The following is a 17,488-nucleotide window of genomic DNA, read 5'->3' as shown; positions in this document are numbered from 1 at the left end:
GCAAAAGACCCAAAATCTCAGGCCCCACTGAACTGCCCCCTAACAACTTCCCTGCCTAAAACTGCAAAAACAAAGGGTTGTCAAAAAAAATGACAGACCACAATACATCACTGGTAGACTAGTTTTGCTTGTGCAGACCACATGTATATGAACAAATACATATTTGGTACTAGTGTGTGGTTTATCTGATATACATAGTAGTGATCTACTTTCTCTGCCTAGGAGAGAAATATTACCAGATGTTTTACATTTAAGAAGCTGTTTTAGGAAAATTGAACTCTTCTTAGGGCTCGTCAACACTTCCATTCACCCCCAGGAAAACCCATGGTTTAGCACTGAATCAAAACAAATGGCAATTGGGTTTTTCACGGATTGCCGTTTGTTCCGATTTAGCACAAAAGAGCAGGTTTTCCATGGGAAAGTTGTGGGACGAAGACAAAACCACTCAGTCCCTTGCCTAGAAAGCATGGGACAAGTGGGAAATTGCTTGGATGCATGCTTTCTAGCCCTTATAGATACATATTCTGCTTTACCGAAACTTCACCCTGTGTAAGTTTTGTTGAAAAATACATCTAAAAATATTGTTGCCCAAATTTGAGTTGGTAGGCTCTCCAGTTTTGGAAAATCCAAAATGCACCCTTTTCCCAGATTCATACTCACAATTCACAGATGTGAATAGCAAGGAAAGGGGAGAGAGAGAGAGAGAGAGAGAGAGAGAGAGAGAGAGAGAGAGAGAGAGAGACCTCCCTTTCCCTGGTCTCTGCCACACTGCACTGCCCTGAAAAAAATTGCACCTGCCATCCATCTTTGAGTTCTGCAGCTATTTAAAGCACAGGAGTTTACCGAGGGTCAGGCGCTGGCAATGTATATAGGTAGCTGCACCAAGTGAAATGCAGAAGGAGGTAGGAGTCTCCTTTGTGTTAACATCCACGAATCTCTCTTCTTCATCATTCAATATCTGACAATGAGGATAAATCCAGAGAGGTATGGGATAGTGTGTGCATACAAAATATTATAGAATGTGTATATACTTGTGTTATTATTATAATCCATGTTATGGAAAGGTTGATTTGAGGAGGAAGAGGAACTTAGTAGAACAGAGGGGAGGAGGATGTGGGTGCAGGAAGAGGTGGATACAGAACACTGTTTATTTTTTCTGTTCATGCAAAAGTTGTCAAGTATCTGCTGAAAGCTTTAGTAAGATAACAGAAACCAAAAAAAAATGTGCCTGGAAGTATACTACATGCCGTACATTACTAAAAATTCAGATGTCAGCCCACAGGCCTGCAGGATCACAATCCCTCTTGTTTCCATATACACACAATGGAGGATATACAAGCAATTGGTTCTGTGGAACTGGAGCAAGGCAAGAATTAACATGGGAATGCAAGCTTAGGGTTGCACCCAGGAGCTGAAGCATCAACAAAAGCAGAGGAAGTAGCAGCAGCAGCCACTAATCCTGCTCTAACACCACAGCAGCTTGTCATTCCAGTGGATCTGCTACAAACTGCCTGTGTCCCTCAGGAAACCACACATGGAAATGTCCCAGCAAGTCTGGAGGAGGTAAGATACTGACCCAAAATACAAAGCAAATTTCATCAGTTATGTTCCTAAAGTTTCAGGTGTTTCGTATTATGATAGGTGAGAATTAAATGGAGGGTGGGGAGAGAATGGTAATGAAAATTTACAATCAGGTGGTTTGTTTTGATTCATGTACCCATGTATGTTCATGGATTCATTATACAAATCAAGTGTGCTGGAAATCAAATAGCTTTCTAATTCAGAATTCCCAACGGAAATAGTAACAGAGCCTTGCAAACAGAGTACAGTAGCTATGTGTCTTATTTGGACTTAAACATTGCTGTTTTTCTTTCGTTACAACCTTTATATCATTTGGTTGCATAATGACATTTTCAGAGCAAATGAATATCACAGTCTATTTAAATCTCATCTGAGTACCTAAAAACACGAAGGGTGGCATAACATTTGCAAAACATTGCATAACATTGGCAAAACATTTCAGCTTTGGGATTCCCAGCATTTCAGACAGCCAGAAGTCCAGATTAAAAAAAGAGGATGACTTTAAGGCAATTGTCTTGGTATTTGGAGTAAGGTAGTTGTCAGGAATGAAATGACTTGCTGTCAGGGTGACTGCTAGGTACTTAAAGGATTCTGGGCAGAGACCCACAGCACACATTTGCATTGATGTGTAGCATGCCCCTAGAAAAATTAATATGGCTCTCTTTAGCACTGCACTTTGCTGCCCACCCATCCATGTTGAAGCAAAAAGGGGGGGAGGGAAGAGGCAGCAGATCAGAGAGCCCTGTGCTACCCACTAACAATGCCTCTGTTTGCCCTCATTGGTTTGAACAGCTTTGGATATCATATTGCATAGCTTCATTTGAGCCAGGGTTCACCCAGGTTCACCCAGAGTCCAAGTAATTATTATAGGGCCAGGTGTCATATATAAGTGCCTTTATACATCTGCATGTATAAATGGGGAGCAAACAGATTGGTAGGGGCTTATCCAGGTTTTGCTCCCTTGTTGACCTTGCCTATGGTTGGACAACAACTGGGAACACCCCGCTACTGAGCCTTGACCCCAGTTCTTTAGGGCAGTAAGTGACAATTTGGAGTAGCCTTCCCCAACCTGGGGCCCTCCAGGTGTGTTGGGTGCTGCGCTTAGCAGAGGATGATGGGAATTGTAGTCCCAAATATCTGGAGAGCACCAGGTTGGGTGAGGCAGCACTGAAGGAGCACAAAGAGAATCAGGATGGAGCAAGCCAGATGCTAGAGAGCTGGAAATAAAGCAAAGCAGGAACTGGGGAGGGGGGGAAAGGAGGGAAGCTGGAGCCTAGCAGGCTTGGCTAGAATTTCTCAACTGCTTGTAAACATGAAGCCCAATAGGATGTGTTTCATAAAGCAGATGGCTCTTTGCATTAATATTAAGCCTTAATGTGCTAATTCAAGGTTCTCAGAAACCCTAGACACAAGTCACCTTCCTTTTAACTTCCTCTTGACCCTTTCTCTTGCATGCTTCCTTTAGTTATCCTCTTTTACAAACAAACTTTGTTTTCCCTTGATTCGTGTCCAAAAATATTCTGGTTTTGATCTTTGTCAGCAACAAGCAGTCGTCCGTGCACTCACACACTCACTCCTGTGTTATCTTTTCCATTTTTCTTGGGTTCCCTTATATCCATTGCACTGTTCTGTGATCAAATAGCTTCACAGAACTCAGGACTCAAAACCACATGTGGTTCCTGCCAAGATGGCATTCAAGCCTGGGTTGGCATTTGCATACCCTCCCACATTTCTCCAATGAAAATAGGGACGTCCCATTACATAATGATAATTTTACTATTTATACCCCACACATCTTACTGGGTTGCCCCCCAACCATTCTGGACAGCTTCCAACATAAATAAAATCATAATAGAACATGAAACATTAAAATAACCTGCCCTATACAGGATTGCCTTTAGACAGCTCAGGGGTTGGATAACCATATCCTCCAACATTTCTCCAGTGAAAATAGGACATCCTAAGGAAAAGTGGGACATTCTGGGATCAAATCAGAAACTGGGACGACTTCTCTAAATCAGGGAAGTCCCTGCAAAATTGGGACACCTGGATGGTCTGCATTTGTTGGGGCTCATAGTCATCAGTGCCTAGAACAGCAGGGGGGAAAGGAACATTACTAAACCTAAACACATTTATTTAAAACCAAGCTGTACCAAATTCAGTGGTATTCATTCATTCGCTAGCCTAGACCCAGTTTTAAGTGCATGCATCATGCATAATCTGTGTGAGAAACGTTTTCAGAATCTGGCCATAAGATGGACAATTCCTGCATCCCATGACTTCCCTCATGGTGAATTCCCTGTATGAGGCATTTGATTTCTCAGGCCCAGGGGAAGGCAGCTATGGGATTTTTTACAGAGCCTGGTGCCATGCTATCAGGTTCAGTGGGTTCCTGCCTACCAGCCTCAGGTTCAGGGCTCCCCTGATTACCAGCATAAGGCTGAGAGCCAGGTACCCAAACTGGTTCCTAAGCCATTGACACATTGGCTCTGATGGTGTCCTGGTCATTGCTGGACTATGGAATCATAACACATTGTTTCAGTTGTAAGTGCTTAGGCATACTTTCAAGCTGAGTTACATTAGGGTGTGGGAAGGAAGAGATTGTGTCAAAGACTCCAACAGGAAAAGTGGACTTTATGGAGGTGAGAGAGGTAGCATTCACAGGTGTTTGGGGGTGTGATTCCAACCATGGGGCAACAAGGTAGAAAGGGTGGAGGCTTTTAAGGGAACAGGGGATCTCCAGATGGCAGAGAGTGGTGGGGCCTCAGCTCTTTGAAGGGTAAAAGCAGACCCCCTCCAGCAGCGACCCAGCTCAACTGAGCTACCCCTGCTTCCCTCTGACTAAAAAGATGCTCAGGAGCGTATCACAGAGTCCCTGCAGTGTTCTCCTGCTCCTCAACTGAACAAAAGCTCTGAGCCTCTTCTTATAAACTAAAAAAGCCTGTGTGAACTAGACTGTCCTCTCCTGGGCACCAAGGGGCCATATATTCCCCATTCTCATATCTAAATACTCATGATGGCCAGTGAAAGCCCACCATCATAATACTCCACACACAAAAACCCAGTGAGTAAATTTGTGGTGGTTTTCACCTTTTCGTCATCACAATTCTCTCCCGTCTCACAGGAATAGAGGACCTTTCTGTTCTTGCCATAGTTTAGCAAAGACTGCTGTGAAATACATAGAAGGTCAGCTTTAAAACAAGTAGCTCAAGCCACAGCGCTTCATGACAATAGTAGAATAACAGTCCTTCTTCTTAGAATCCCCTTTATACTAGGAATCATTGTTCTTTGCACACAAAAACAATCAACTGGTTGGGGGCTATTAAAAAGTGCCTAGGAATACCCAGCCAAATAGTCTGAAAGCATTACAGCTGTCAGGATTTGGAGGTGGGGGCAGGGATGTATTTGACAGGAAATAAAGCTTATGTTGATTTTTTTTTGTAAGGTCTAAGAAGAGGCTGAGTGACTGCGCTGAGAATATGAATAGGCAAAGTGGAAGAAAATCCCTCCATTTTCAAAGGAAAAACATAGTGATTATATTTCATTATAATGGCTGTACAAGCATAAACTAAGCCATATATTAGTAACAGAGCTGAGCTGTCTTCTCAAGGGCTGGGAGAAAGGAGTGTGCTGTAACAGGGAGATTAATCACTGGCAAATATTAAGAGATTATGAGGAGAGATTAAAAGATTAAAGGGAAAGACGAAAGGAACCTAAATCTATATATTGTGTCCAGATGACAATATAAGGGAGGGAATGGTCTTCTGTGCACATAAATCACCTGGCTGTACAAAGTAAGAAGTATTAACTATACATGATTGTATTAAGGACTGTTAAATGGAAATACAAGGAGTCATCATTCATTTATATGTCTGAATGGAGTTTGAACCATGACTAGCCCATTGAGCTTACTAAGGTTTTCAGTGATGGGCGTTAAGATTCCAGCCCTTCATGGCTTTATTTATATTAGAGCTTTCTGTTTGTCTAACAGCAGCATTGGACACAACACTATTGCTATGTGACTGAGATACTGTGACCATTATCATATTTGTCATTGTGTTTTATTTTCAGATCACGGACGTTTAGCTCTCCTGGTGAATCAAAGGTGGCCGTCCTTTTCTTTTATAGTTGCACATTTCTGTGGGGTTACCCAACTTACCTGTTTTGGGTAAGGCAATCGTGGTCTTGTTCAAAATATGGCTCTTCCTTGTACCCGTTGTATAGAATAAAAGTGAAAAGGAAAAAAAGTTGCTTTCTATGAAAGCCTTGGTATCATATGGCAATTAACCCTACATATACCAATGCTCTCTATTTAAGGGACTGAATTTTCCCTACAAGAATGGTAGTAAAATAAAGACTCTAATCATGATATAGATATAGATATAGATATAGATAGATATATAATTTGTTGAATCAGAATTAGAATGCAATCCTGCAAAGGCTTATTCTTAGAGCCAGTGTGGTGTAGTGGTTAGGAGTGGTAGATTCATAATCTGGGGAACCGGGTTCGTGTCTCCGCTCCTCCACATGCAGCTGTAGTCTCTCAGCCCCACTCACCTCACAGAGTGTTTGTTGTGAGGAAGGAAGGGAAAGGAGAATGTTAGCTGCTTTGAGACTCCTTCAGGTAGTGATAAAGCAGGATATCAAATCCCAACTCTTCTTCTTCTTCTTCTTCTTCTTCTTCTTATCTCATGATGGAGCAAACTATTTTGGTAGTGCTGTTGACCTCCTGCTTTCAGACTGGAGAAATATATTAGTAGCAGCATGCTAAGAATTGCATTAGGATGGCCACTTACACATAGCCAAAAAAGAGGAAATGAATCACACACATAATACATCAAGACGAAAGAGGGCAGATATGCACATCCTATGCAAATGATACTTTTTATGTATAGATGCAAATTTAGAAATAATTGCTGTAAGTTAAATAGAAATGCACTGTATCTCACTATAAATGGTAATATTGTGATCAGGTGACCTTGATCAGTCTGCTGTCCAGCTTCTAACTGCTGGTGGACAAGTACAAGCTCCCTCCCCTGGCTCTCTTTTTTATGTTTCTTTCTTTAAACTGGACTTGGATTTGGCAGCCCTACAAATAGAGGACTAGCCTCTGTAAAATAGGACACCTTGCCAACCTAGATTATATAAAATATCATTGTAATACGGAGTTGGAAGAAGATTAGTTGGTACCGATAAAATCCAAGGCTACCAGTATTTCTGGGAAATAAAGGTAAAAATTGATATACCATTACACTCTGATCCTGACACTGTTATTAAGAACAAATTTCTGTGGAATTACATCCAAGCAACTGCTCTTAACAGTATGATAATGATGCAGTTGATTCATGGTGTGCATCACATCAGTGCTGAATAATAATGTACAAATAGTTATTTCAGGCCAATATATGTCTATTATTACTTGGCCAAGATCCCAGATTCTAGGCAATTCCCCTTGGTTTACAGAGAAGAAAGGAATAGACAAAAAGAAATCCTGAAAAGAGTTTATTTCAACTGACTCCATGAAATGCAGCCAATATTAGAAAGTTTGTGGTGCTTGTTATCTAGTGTGATATTAAACTGTTGCATTCCATTAATATGCTTTTATTTAAATAAATGATAGACGTTCCGTATCATATGGATATCTGTTTCTCACTGACCTGAGAAGGTGGAAGGCGCTGCATTTTCTGGACTTTATACAATACAGTACTAATATAATACATTATTCTGTTTATATTCCCTGTTGCTCTTTTTATGGGAGGGAGCTGGCTGGAACTTTTCCCAAAGCTTTAGTGTACAATCCTTGGCTCAGTTTAAGTCAAAGGCACTTCTGTCATTGACTTCATTGAATCATTGGATCAGGACTGCATCTTTAATTCCTTAATCTGAGCATAATTCTTCAGTCAGCTGGCGGGAACATTATTGAACAAATGGTAGTATTTTATCTATGCAGAGCTAAATTGCCAAGCTAAATTGAAAACAAAAATCCGAAATATATTCTAAACTGTAATTTATTAGCATCTTTCACTTTATTATATTTCATGAAAGGAAAAAGGGGAATATCTTTGCATTTAAGTGAGTAGATGAATACAGTTGTCACAGGATTGATTTTCAGAGTGGCTTTTACAACCGCTAGGCTTTGATACGTACATTTACAAAATGAAATAATCATATTTTCATGAGAAGTGAAGTTTTAAAACATTTTCAATCCAAGGCAAGGGGAAGAGAAAAGCAGGAATTCAACAGTAATCTCCCCTTTGTTTGCCTCTCCTCCTACAGTGGTTTCTCTGCCTAATGATTCAAAACATATCTGCAAGACGCCTTTCCCTTCACTGTCACTATACGTATTCACATTATGCATCTCCATAGCTTGTTGTAGAGGCCATGTATCATTAAACTGGCTTCCTGGCATGGCTATACTTCTCGTCCTTACTGTTTAAAGATTTCCACTTCTCCTGTCAAGAAGAAGAAGAAGAAGAAGAGTTTGGATTTGATATCCCGCTTTTCACTACCCGAAGGAGTCTCAAAGCGGCTAACATTCTCCTTTCCCTTCCTCCCCCACAACAAACACTCTGTGAGGTGAGCGGGGCTGAGAGACTTCAGAGAAGTGTGACTAGCCCAAGGTCACCCAGCAGCTGCATGTGGAGGAGCGGAGACGCGAACCCGGTTCCCCAGATTACGAGTCTGCCGCTCTTAACCACTACACCAAACTGGCTCTCTAAAGGATAGGACCCAAACTAATGGGTTCAAATTACAAGAAGGGAGATTCTGACTCAACGTCGGGAAGAACTTTCTGATGATAAGAACTGTTTAACAGTGGAATGGGCTGCTTCAGAAGCTGATGAACTCCCCTCCATGGCAGTTTTTAAACTAAGCAATTGCCTGATTAACATTATTTGAAGTCCCAAGATGCATTTACACTCAGTTTGTAATGATGCCTAAGCAACGATCCATGTAGAAACATGGGAGCCAGTTCCTTGTGTCTGGACCTCATGTTGCTGTGGCAATATCTGTAGAAGGAATAACATGGAACCGATGGATTACTTATCAGTGGACAATACTGACACCGGGAAGGAAACATATAATTTGCCCAACCCATATGGTTCCTTCCTAAAGACTTTAATGGAAAATCTACATGTAAACAGCTCACACATAGAATCATAGAACCATGGAGTCAGAAGGGACCCTGGGGATCATGTAGTCCAACCCTCTGCAATGCAGGAAAAATATGCAATTCCGTAACACATGAATTGTCACTTTGTCATTTGGAAAACTGATGTGTTAGACTAAACCCTCATTTTGAGGGTGTCTGTATCTCCTATCTACAGGCCCAATGTCAAGAGTTGGCATAGTTGAGCAGCTGCTGGATTCTCTGACCTAGCAAAAGGCCCATTGCAAAGCACCACTCCAAGCACCTTCATCTATGTTAGGCCATGTGCATATGTTTCGACACAAAGCTCCATTGTTTAACAACAACAACAACAACTTATTAGTTGCCCCAGAAGCCATGGGCAAGGGCAGGGAGGCCTGCATGGGCAAGGGCAGGGAGGCCTGGGAAGAAGTGAACCCCAGGCAAGACTGCGAGATATGCAGTAGCACTTCTTACAGCTTTCAACCACCCCACCCATCCACAAAAAGCTTGGTGGTCAACAGGCCAGGTGCTGTGTGTGTCTGTCTCTGAGGGAGAGAGTCATGTGTGTATTTGGAAAACCCACACCAGGTTTCTTGCCTGTGACCCACAGAAACCTGAAACTTGGTCATGCCAAATTGGCTTCCCTTCTTACACACCTCCTTGTGTTGTCTCTTATCAATAAGCTTGCCTACTGTTAGCTCTTTCTGCTTCCTCATACTGCTTACCTATAATATTCTGTGTCTCTTTCACCTCTCATGTTGAGAAATCTCTCAAGAACTGCTACTCCAATTCCATCCAATCTCTCAAGATCTGCTCCTCCAGTTCCATCCAATTCTCGTTTCTTTATCCCCAGTTTTAGATTTGTCAGTCCCTAACTGTTTAAAGCCACCTTGAGTAGTACATGGGCACTAGAAGAGTGGGATAGCATAGATAGCAGAGAGGTTGGGGAAGGAGAGAGAGATTTCATGTAAACAGTATACTTACCTAGGCAGGCAGGCAGGCAGGCAGAGGTCAAGTACAGTATATGACTGATGCTTTTGTACAATGATTTGCATGATGTTTCAATTTGTGTGCCCGTGTATCAGGTTAGTTTTGTGTATCAAAGTGTTAAGACATTTGTCTATTTTCATTGCACAGATTATGCCGTTGTCTTTTAACACCCTGTGGAAGGCCCATGCTACCTTCCTCCTTGGCAATGCTCTGATGTGGTTCCTCTTCTTAAAAGCTTCTTTGATGAACCCAGGTTTGCTTCCTCAACACACTGATGAATATTACCAGGCCATCAGACAGGTATTTCTCCTGTACACCTTTCCATATGCAACCATCTCTCACACATTAGTAATAATTCTCTTTGGCAATAATCACCTCTGGAATTAAACAAATGCTGTTGCTGAATTGAAAGCATCCTTCTTTTGTCGTCATTTTTTATACATGCCTAAATGTTGAAGATAAGAAAATTCAATTAATGCAGGCAGCTAGCAAAGAAAGGCTTCAGCGCTTCTGAGCACATATCTGGGAGTAAGTCCCGTTGACTTAACTTCTGAGTAGACAAGTATAGAATTGTGCTGTTTTGGTGACTGGTTTTGTTTTCCACTATCTAAGAAGTCATGTTTTATAATATGATCGTGGGACATCCCAATAGTATAAAACAATGCAGCTACATAACAATATGAACCATTCCCAAAATATAATATGGATTGAATCTTCCTGCCACACTTGCCATCCTCGCCTGTCACACCAGTGTGGTGCGCCACACCCTTTGAGAACCACTGTTCCACATGCTTCCTGCTTTGGAAGGAAGAAATTGCACTTTTTGCTGATGCATTTGCCCTGGAGATGGATAAACTCACACAAGTCCACCTTCAACTAGAACATAAAGCATGAACAGCAGCTGTATCACCTGGTTGTCTGAAATGATGCTATTGTTCAAAGCACATATACAAAAGCATTAGGTTAGTTGGTTCTTAGATTCTGCCATTGCATTTTAGATTCCATCCTGGATATCTTCTTCTTTCTAAGGTGGATTATCTTAATTATTGGGAAGAGGGCAAAATCCTGTTGCCTAGACTATGTCATGTGTGCCGCCTTGTGAAACCTCTTCGAGCTAAACATTGTCGTATCATAAATCGTTGTGTGTCTGGCTTTGATCATTATTGTCCTTTTATCTACAACAACGTGGGATACAGGAACAGGTACCGATGTGCAAAAGAGATTTTTCCTGTAGCATTTAAGATAGCTTTCCGCAACCCAGTAGCTTTCAGATGTGTCATCGGGTCCAAGCCAGCATTGCCAGTGGTGTGAGGTGATGGAAGTTTTGACCCACAACAGCTGGAGGGCAACAGGTTTGGGAAAGATTGTTCAAGATATTTTTGCTCGTCTACTTTATAAGTCATTAGTAACTAAGCGTTGTTGTTTTTTCACAACATCACCATCAGATGTTGCACTGTTGATATATCTCATCAGAAACATTAACATGTGACGTAATAAGTTTTTGGATCACCACTGTATCTATCAGCCATCTATGGCCCTACAATCAGCAGGTGGGCCCTGTTGGTGTCACCCCACTTGGGGTATACCCAGCTGGTGGTAACTTGTGTCAGTAGTGGCTCCTCAGTAGTGGCTCCCCATTTGTGAATTGCCCTTCCTAATTTAGTATATTGGCCTCATCCTATGTTCTTATGAATTAAATCACCACATCAGCTGCATATGAAAAAGGTTGTTCTACTGACTGAACTTTGCAAAGGCTTTGTTAGCTTTTTACGTAGAAGAAGCATTGGTTTGTTTTTGTTTTGCTTCATTCTAGGCCCTATTTTGTAGGATTCCTCACTACTATGTGTCTGAACTCTGTTGTTGGAATATATCTATGCTGGAATTGGTTTAATGTAATGGGACGTAGTATTTTCATCGGAATCGGATTTCTCTTTCTTTCTGTCATTGCCACAGCATCAGCAATGATGACTTCACTGTGTGTATGTATCGTCTTGAATGCATATTTTTAATAGCAGGCTTTGGGGAGGTCACATAAATGCTTTTGGCATCACAGGTAGCTATGAGATCGGTGAATTGTTTTTATTAAAAGGAGTTTTTAAAATAAAGTAAAAAATGGCAACTTTTTAAGGGGTCCCCTTTTGTCATCACGGCATCGAAGTAGAGGACTCGTAGGAGCAGAAATGTTTGCTTTTTAATGACAAATTGGAGGGAGGTGTCTTCGGGGGCCAACTATGAGCCACTCGGTAGCCACTGGATGCTGATGTTAGAAAGACTGTTGTCTAAAAGAGGGAGGGCAAGAAGTTACGGAAAAACCAGATGAGGTTAATGTATAGTATAGTGGGAACAGCAGCTCAGTTTAGATAGAACTGTTAATGCCCTCTAGTGTCTCTTTATTGAAAGCCAGAGACAGAGAAAAGGTTTACTCAAATAGGATGCTAAGTAACTGCACTATTTTTGACTGGCTGATTTCAAGTGGGATCATACTGAAAATAAAACAATAGCATGCTTGATGGTAAATACATTTAATTTGCAAGGGAGTAAGTAGTATCCAATCCCTTTGTATATACGGTCTTTTACTGTTTTGGTATCAGCATATAAGCAGATATTAACTTTGTAACATGTACTGAAGAATAATTTATGTTTTGATATACCACCTGCATAAATAATACAGCTGGCAACAGAAATGATTAAATTGTATACTTGTATTATTTCTGTTTGGGAGTTTCTACTACCCAATGACAGGATATTCTGATATTGTGGGATAAACTCTCATAAGAAGAAGAATTAACTAAGATTATGGGCAGCAGAATATTTGGTAGTTCACTTACGCTACTATTTGTTCCTTATGGCCTTGCTTCCTTGAACATGGGAAGCTGCCATATATGAGCCAGACCAGAGACTCTCAGCATCTCCACTAGTTGTGATCCACTTGGCTGAAGCTTGAATTTTGGACTTCCACATGCAAAGGAATTGTTCTCCTACTGAGCTAGAGCCTTTCTCAGTGGAGGATGGTCCGTTAGGGTGAATGGGGCACTGCTCCACCAAGCTCAGTCTGCCCTTGACCAGCCTGCTTTTCTTACTTCCACCCAGCCCAGGTATGTGGCACTGCCTGACAGTGGCCTCCTCCTTAGTTTCAGCGCTGCTCTTGCATACCCTCCAACATTTCTCTGATGAAAATAGGGACATCCTAAGGAAAAGCGGGACATTCCAAGTTCAGAAACCAGGATGACTTCTTTAAATCTGGAACTGTCCCTGGAAAACAGTCTGCTCTTGTAGAACTCAGCAGGGAGGAGGATGGGGACAAAACTAGAATTAGATGGTTCTGACTGTCATTGGTTCTGGCACCACCTGCTATTGGTCTTCCTACCAATCCAAATACGCACAAACCACTGCTGGCCTTTCTCCAAACAGCCAGTCACAAACCTGATGGTAGAGTTACCAGAAATAAAACCAAGACCCTTTAGATTTGTGTGCTGCTGCCCAGTATGATAAGCAACTGGTCTTGGGCTGCTACTATGCCGACAGGAAAAGGACAAATACATTTTGTTTATGTTTTAATACATTACCCACAGTCATAAGCACTGGAATGTAGAGATTATTACATCAGACTAGACTAGGAATGGGGATTCTGCGGCCCTCCAGATATTGCTGGAATATAACTCCCAACATTCCTGACCATTAACCATGCTGGCTGGAGTTGATGGGAGTTGGGAGTCCAACAGCATCTGGAGGGCCACAGGTAGTAGCAGACGACACAGAGGGAGGGCGGCACTGCTTATGTGACCTCCCTCTGCTCAAGTTGCTGCTGTATACCAGGGTGGAGCGGCAACAGAGTGGTGAGGTTGGCCAGGTGCAAGCACACCAGCAGAGTCAATCTGGTGGTCCTACCACTATGTTTGCACTGTGTTGGCCTTGCCACCCCCATCCTCTTCCCTCTTCCCCGCTCTGTTCCATTGTGCAGCAGTGACTCATCTGGAGGAAAGTCAGGTAAGTGCCATCCACTACCAGACACAGGTTTCCCACTGCTGGGTTAGACCATAGTTTCCTGTGAACTGAATTTAGAGCATTGGCTGCTATCGTGATCCCACCTGACACTTTCGCTTGCCTATTTTTGATAGATTATTTACTGTTAGAGTTTTTCTAGTGTTCCAAACTGGCTTCTGCAGAACTTGTCAGATTGACCCTGTATCCATTCCTGGGACACTTAGCCTAGTCCATATTCAAATGCAGCTTTGCTCTGCTTTCTCAGTTCAGTGACAGTTGAAATAATCTACAGTGGTACCTTGGGTTACAGACGCTTCAGGTTACAGACACTTCAGGTTATAGACTCCGCTAACCCAGAAATAGTACCTTGGGTTAAGAACTTTGCTTCAGGATGAGAACAGAAATCGCACGGCGGCAGCGGGAGGCCCCATTAGCTAAAGTGGTACCTCAGGTTAAGAACAGTTTCAGGTTAAGAGCAGACCTCCAGAACAAATTAAGTTCTTAACCCGAGGTACCACTATTGTTTCCTGGTGCAGATGCAACCTATCTGTCAAGTTCTCTTCTTGGCGGTAAACTAACAGCTGTTATACGTGTTGGTAAACTCAAATTCTTCAGCTGCAATCCTTTCTCCATTACACCAAAACACCCAAGAGGCTATTGCCTCTGGGCTCCACAGTTTAATTGCAGGTGTTACATACAAGTCAGGCATTTATTATAATGATGAATTATTTCACAAAGTTCAGCTGGTCAGCTTGTAGAGTAATGAATCTTAGTTGCAGTACGGTGTCATCTGAGGGTAGCAACAGCAGCAGTGCAAACAGTTTATATGTAAAACTGAAAGTCATCTCTATGTTCTTCATTTTTAAAGGTTTACATGGCAGCAGTCAACTTAACTACCGCAGAATGTCTCAAAACAACGAAGTATGCATATCTCCTGGACCATCAAGGGAAGTTCTTCAATCCATTTGATAGAGGCATTATACTAAACTTTATGGAATTCCTTCACATCATCAAGCCTCTAACAGAGGAGGAACTGAAAAAAGCAGAACTGACTTTGGTATAAAGATTATAGAAGAGCCGTGTACTGTATAATATACCAGGACGTCAACACATCACTTTATCAGTAAAACTGACGGCATGTGGTGCATGGTTTTGAGCATGGCCTCTCTCTAGGGAAAAGAAATGTCTTGACAGAAACCTTTGCATGTGCATGGAATGTGACAGACCTTTGAACATGTACAGATTGTGGGTATATGTATGGAGTAAATGGATCTTTCTCCTTAAGTGCGGGATATGACCTTAAGCACAGCACAGCAACACATTTATTAGTCCATTTTTAAAATTGCATATTTCAGTCATTGTTCCCACCCACCCACAATTCATGAGAAAGGGCAATAAATTATCATTACACAATACACATTTCATTTTCAAACACTATTAATCACTGTGCACATTTCATTCTGCCTTATTCAGTATTAAATATATGCACAGCCTATTATCCATTCAAAGATGCTGATGGAGTTACAACAAAGCTAACATGGGATATAAAATTTGCCCAGCAGTTCTTAACTCAAATTCTAAATACTGTTTTACACTGCAGTTTTGTATTTCGATTCAACACTAGATGGTGCTGGCTTACTTTTTTTTTACTGTGAAGCTGACTTAGAATGTCTTAATAGAGTAAATGTTCAAACGCAACAGAACTGGGTGGATTTCAAGTTCAGATTTTGCACTTCTGCACCCTTCCCTCTTATGCTGGCAGGCATGCTGTTATATCCTGCAGAAATATAATAAAATAGCACCCCGTTGCTGACTCTGTGACTTAGTGACCCTAAGCCTGCGTGTTCAAGACTCAACAAATATAATTCTTCTCGGTGTCAAAGGTTAAAAGATTTGCAAGAAATATTTGTGAGGGTTCATTTTCACTTGCTTGACACTTTCTTCTCTTTCATTCCAATGAACTTTTCTGTAGCTGGGGGATATGTAAACATATGCATAAAAAAATAAAAAGCACTTCCCCCTTCAATCTGTTCACCATGTTATTTTAGATTGGTCTTTTTTGTTCTGGATTTTATGTTCTGTACATATTTTTTAAAAAGGGAATTTAGGTGGGGAAAGAGTGCCTGGCACCAATTATGTTTTTTATGTATCATAATTGTTGTATTAAATGTTATCTATTTTTTGTACTTGTCCCCATCTTATCAGTCAGGGGTGGGGTACCTGAGAGTGTGCTTGTTGAACTATTTATCGGTCAGTTAATTAATGTGACTAGGTGGTGGTGGTTCCCCCCCCTTTTTTTTTTTGTTCGGACTGCAAACCTTGGCACTTATTGAGATGGAAAGTCAGTTCTACAGAATACAGAGGGTCTTACTTCTGAGTAAACATTGGGATGTTTTTCTTTTCTCAGTAATTTACAGCTGTTAAAGCCTCCACATCCATTTCTTTCTGATTTTGCACAGCACCACAAAATCAGCAATATTTTTGAAAAAGACACCCAAACCTCTAAGGAAAAAAAGTACATTCTTGGGGCTGCTTTGAAGGTGGAAATAGCATGTTCGATGTTTACATTACCCTTTGGCAAAATAGCAGAAGACACTAGATGCAGATGTAAAGCTAAGGCTTTGAATCCACATTGTAGTGGGACTAAGCTTCACAATTTCTGTTTTTTCTTTTTTTCAACCAACATTCCTTTGGAGAACTTGAATATTTTAACATAGGGTTGCCATCTTTCAAAACATGAAAGATCTGGACACAAACGTTATTGAGCATTTTTGGCTCAACAACAACAACAACAACAAATGAGCTATTTTTAAGGAAATTTGCCAAAATCGACATGGGTTGCCATGCGTCCAGATTTTCTCAGACATTTCAGCGACTTCCACCCAGAAATCAGAAGCACCACTGCTTCTGACAACCAAATCCCAGCTATGTCCAGGAAATTCCAGACATATGGCAATCCTATTTTAACATTGTATCTTCCATAAACTCTGTCCAACCATTTCAAATCACATTCACTTAACATGCTGGATGTGGGCAGAGGCTTTGCACTTGGCCTACAAACACATGTACACCTGTAAAAAGCTATAAACTAAGGAGACAGCTCCCTGCCCCATGGAGCTGACAACCTAAAAATGGACAGTGGGAGAAGATGAAAGAGAAGGGAAGGAGACACCGGAGCAACAAATAATACAGAGGAGAAGAAGTCAGAAAATCACAGGCCACGAGGGAAGAATGCTTAGCTCCAAGCTTACATGCCTTGGCCACTGTAAAAATAGGGTTTCACTGAAAAGATAGGGTGTGAGGAGGGATTTAAAGGAAGACAGAGACATACCATCATATTTCCTCTTGGACAGTGTCCCAGACCCACTGGGCAACAAAAGAGATTGGACTCATAACTCTGGGGAAATTGTACAGGCACAGAACCATTTATTTATTCATTTCACTTTTTTAAACCACCATTTGTCCAAGCAGGATCCCAGGCTAGTTAACGAAATGCTGTTTAAGACATGACAACTGCAAGATGCCTCCAATAAAACATGATTTAAATAAAACCTCCATCAAAATTTGAGCTAAAAATTATTGCATACTATGAAATCAGCAGCATTCAGTAATTGTACTAGGACCCTGAGCAATCAATTTCCTCCTCTCTTTTATGCTGTCTCCATTATTTTAACATAAACAGCTTTGGGTGAAACTTTTTCTTGTTTTTAATGAAACTGCTCTTGAGCAATATTTAAGTTTGGTCTTTTGTAAGAGAGTACTCAATTTTGGTGTCTACAGGAAACAGCTGTGAGACAGATCTGT

General features: G+C 41.3%; 1 protein-coding gene across 2 annotated transcripts; it reads left to right on the top strand.

Moving 5' to 3' along the window:
* Positions 1 to 866: 866 nt before the first annotated feature.
* Positions 867 to 15,692, top strand: LOC117053467 (probable palmitoyltransferase ZDHHC12). 2 transcript variants are annotated; one of them, XM_033161199.1, is made up of 6 exons: positions 867 to 984; positions 5,653 to 5,749; positions 9,848 to 10,000; positions 10,730 to 10,902; positions 11,514 to 11,679; positions 14,553 to 15,692. In XM_033161199.1, exons 1-6 carry the CDS (start codon positions 965 to 967, stop codon positions 14,745 to 14,747), a joined length of 804 nt encoding a protein of 267 aa, XP_033017090.1. In that variant the 5' UTR covers positions 867 to 964; the 3' UTR covers positions 14,748 to 15,692. The 2 variants fall into 2 exon arrangements, with proteins under 2 accessions (XP_033017090.1, XP_033017091.1); XM_033161200.1 differs by lacking the exon at positions 5,653 to 5,749 and having other exon boundaries at positions 879 to 984.
* Positions 15,693 to 17,488: the final 1,796 nt, after the last annotated feature.

The sequence above is a fragment of the Lacerta agilis genome, chromosome 9 (genome assembly GCF_009819535.1).
Source record: "Lacerta agilis isolate rLacAgi1 chromosome 9, rLacAgi1.pri, whole genome shotgun sequence".
In the NCBI taxonomy this organism is placed as follows: Eukaryota; Metazoa; Chordata; class Lepidosauria; order Squamata; family Lacertidae; genus Lacerta; species Lacerta agilis.
This window is presented reverse-complemented; position numbering and strand designations above follow the sequence as displayed.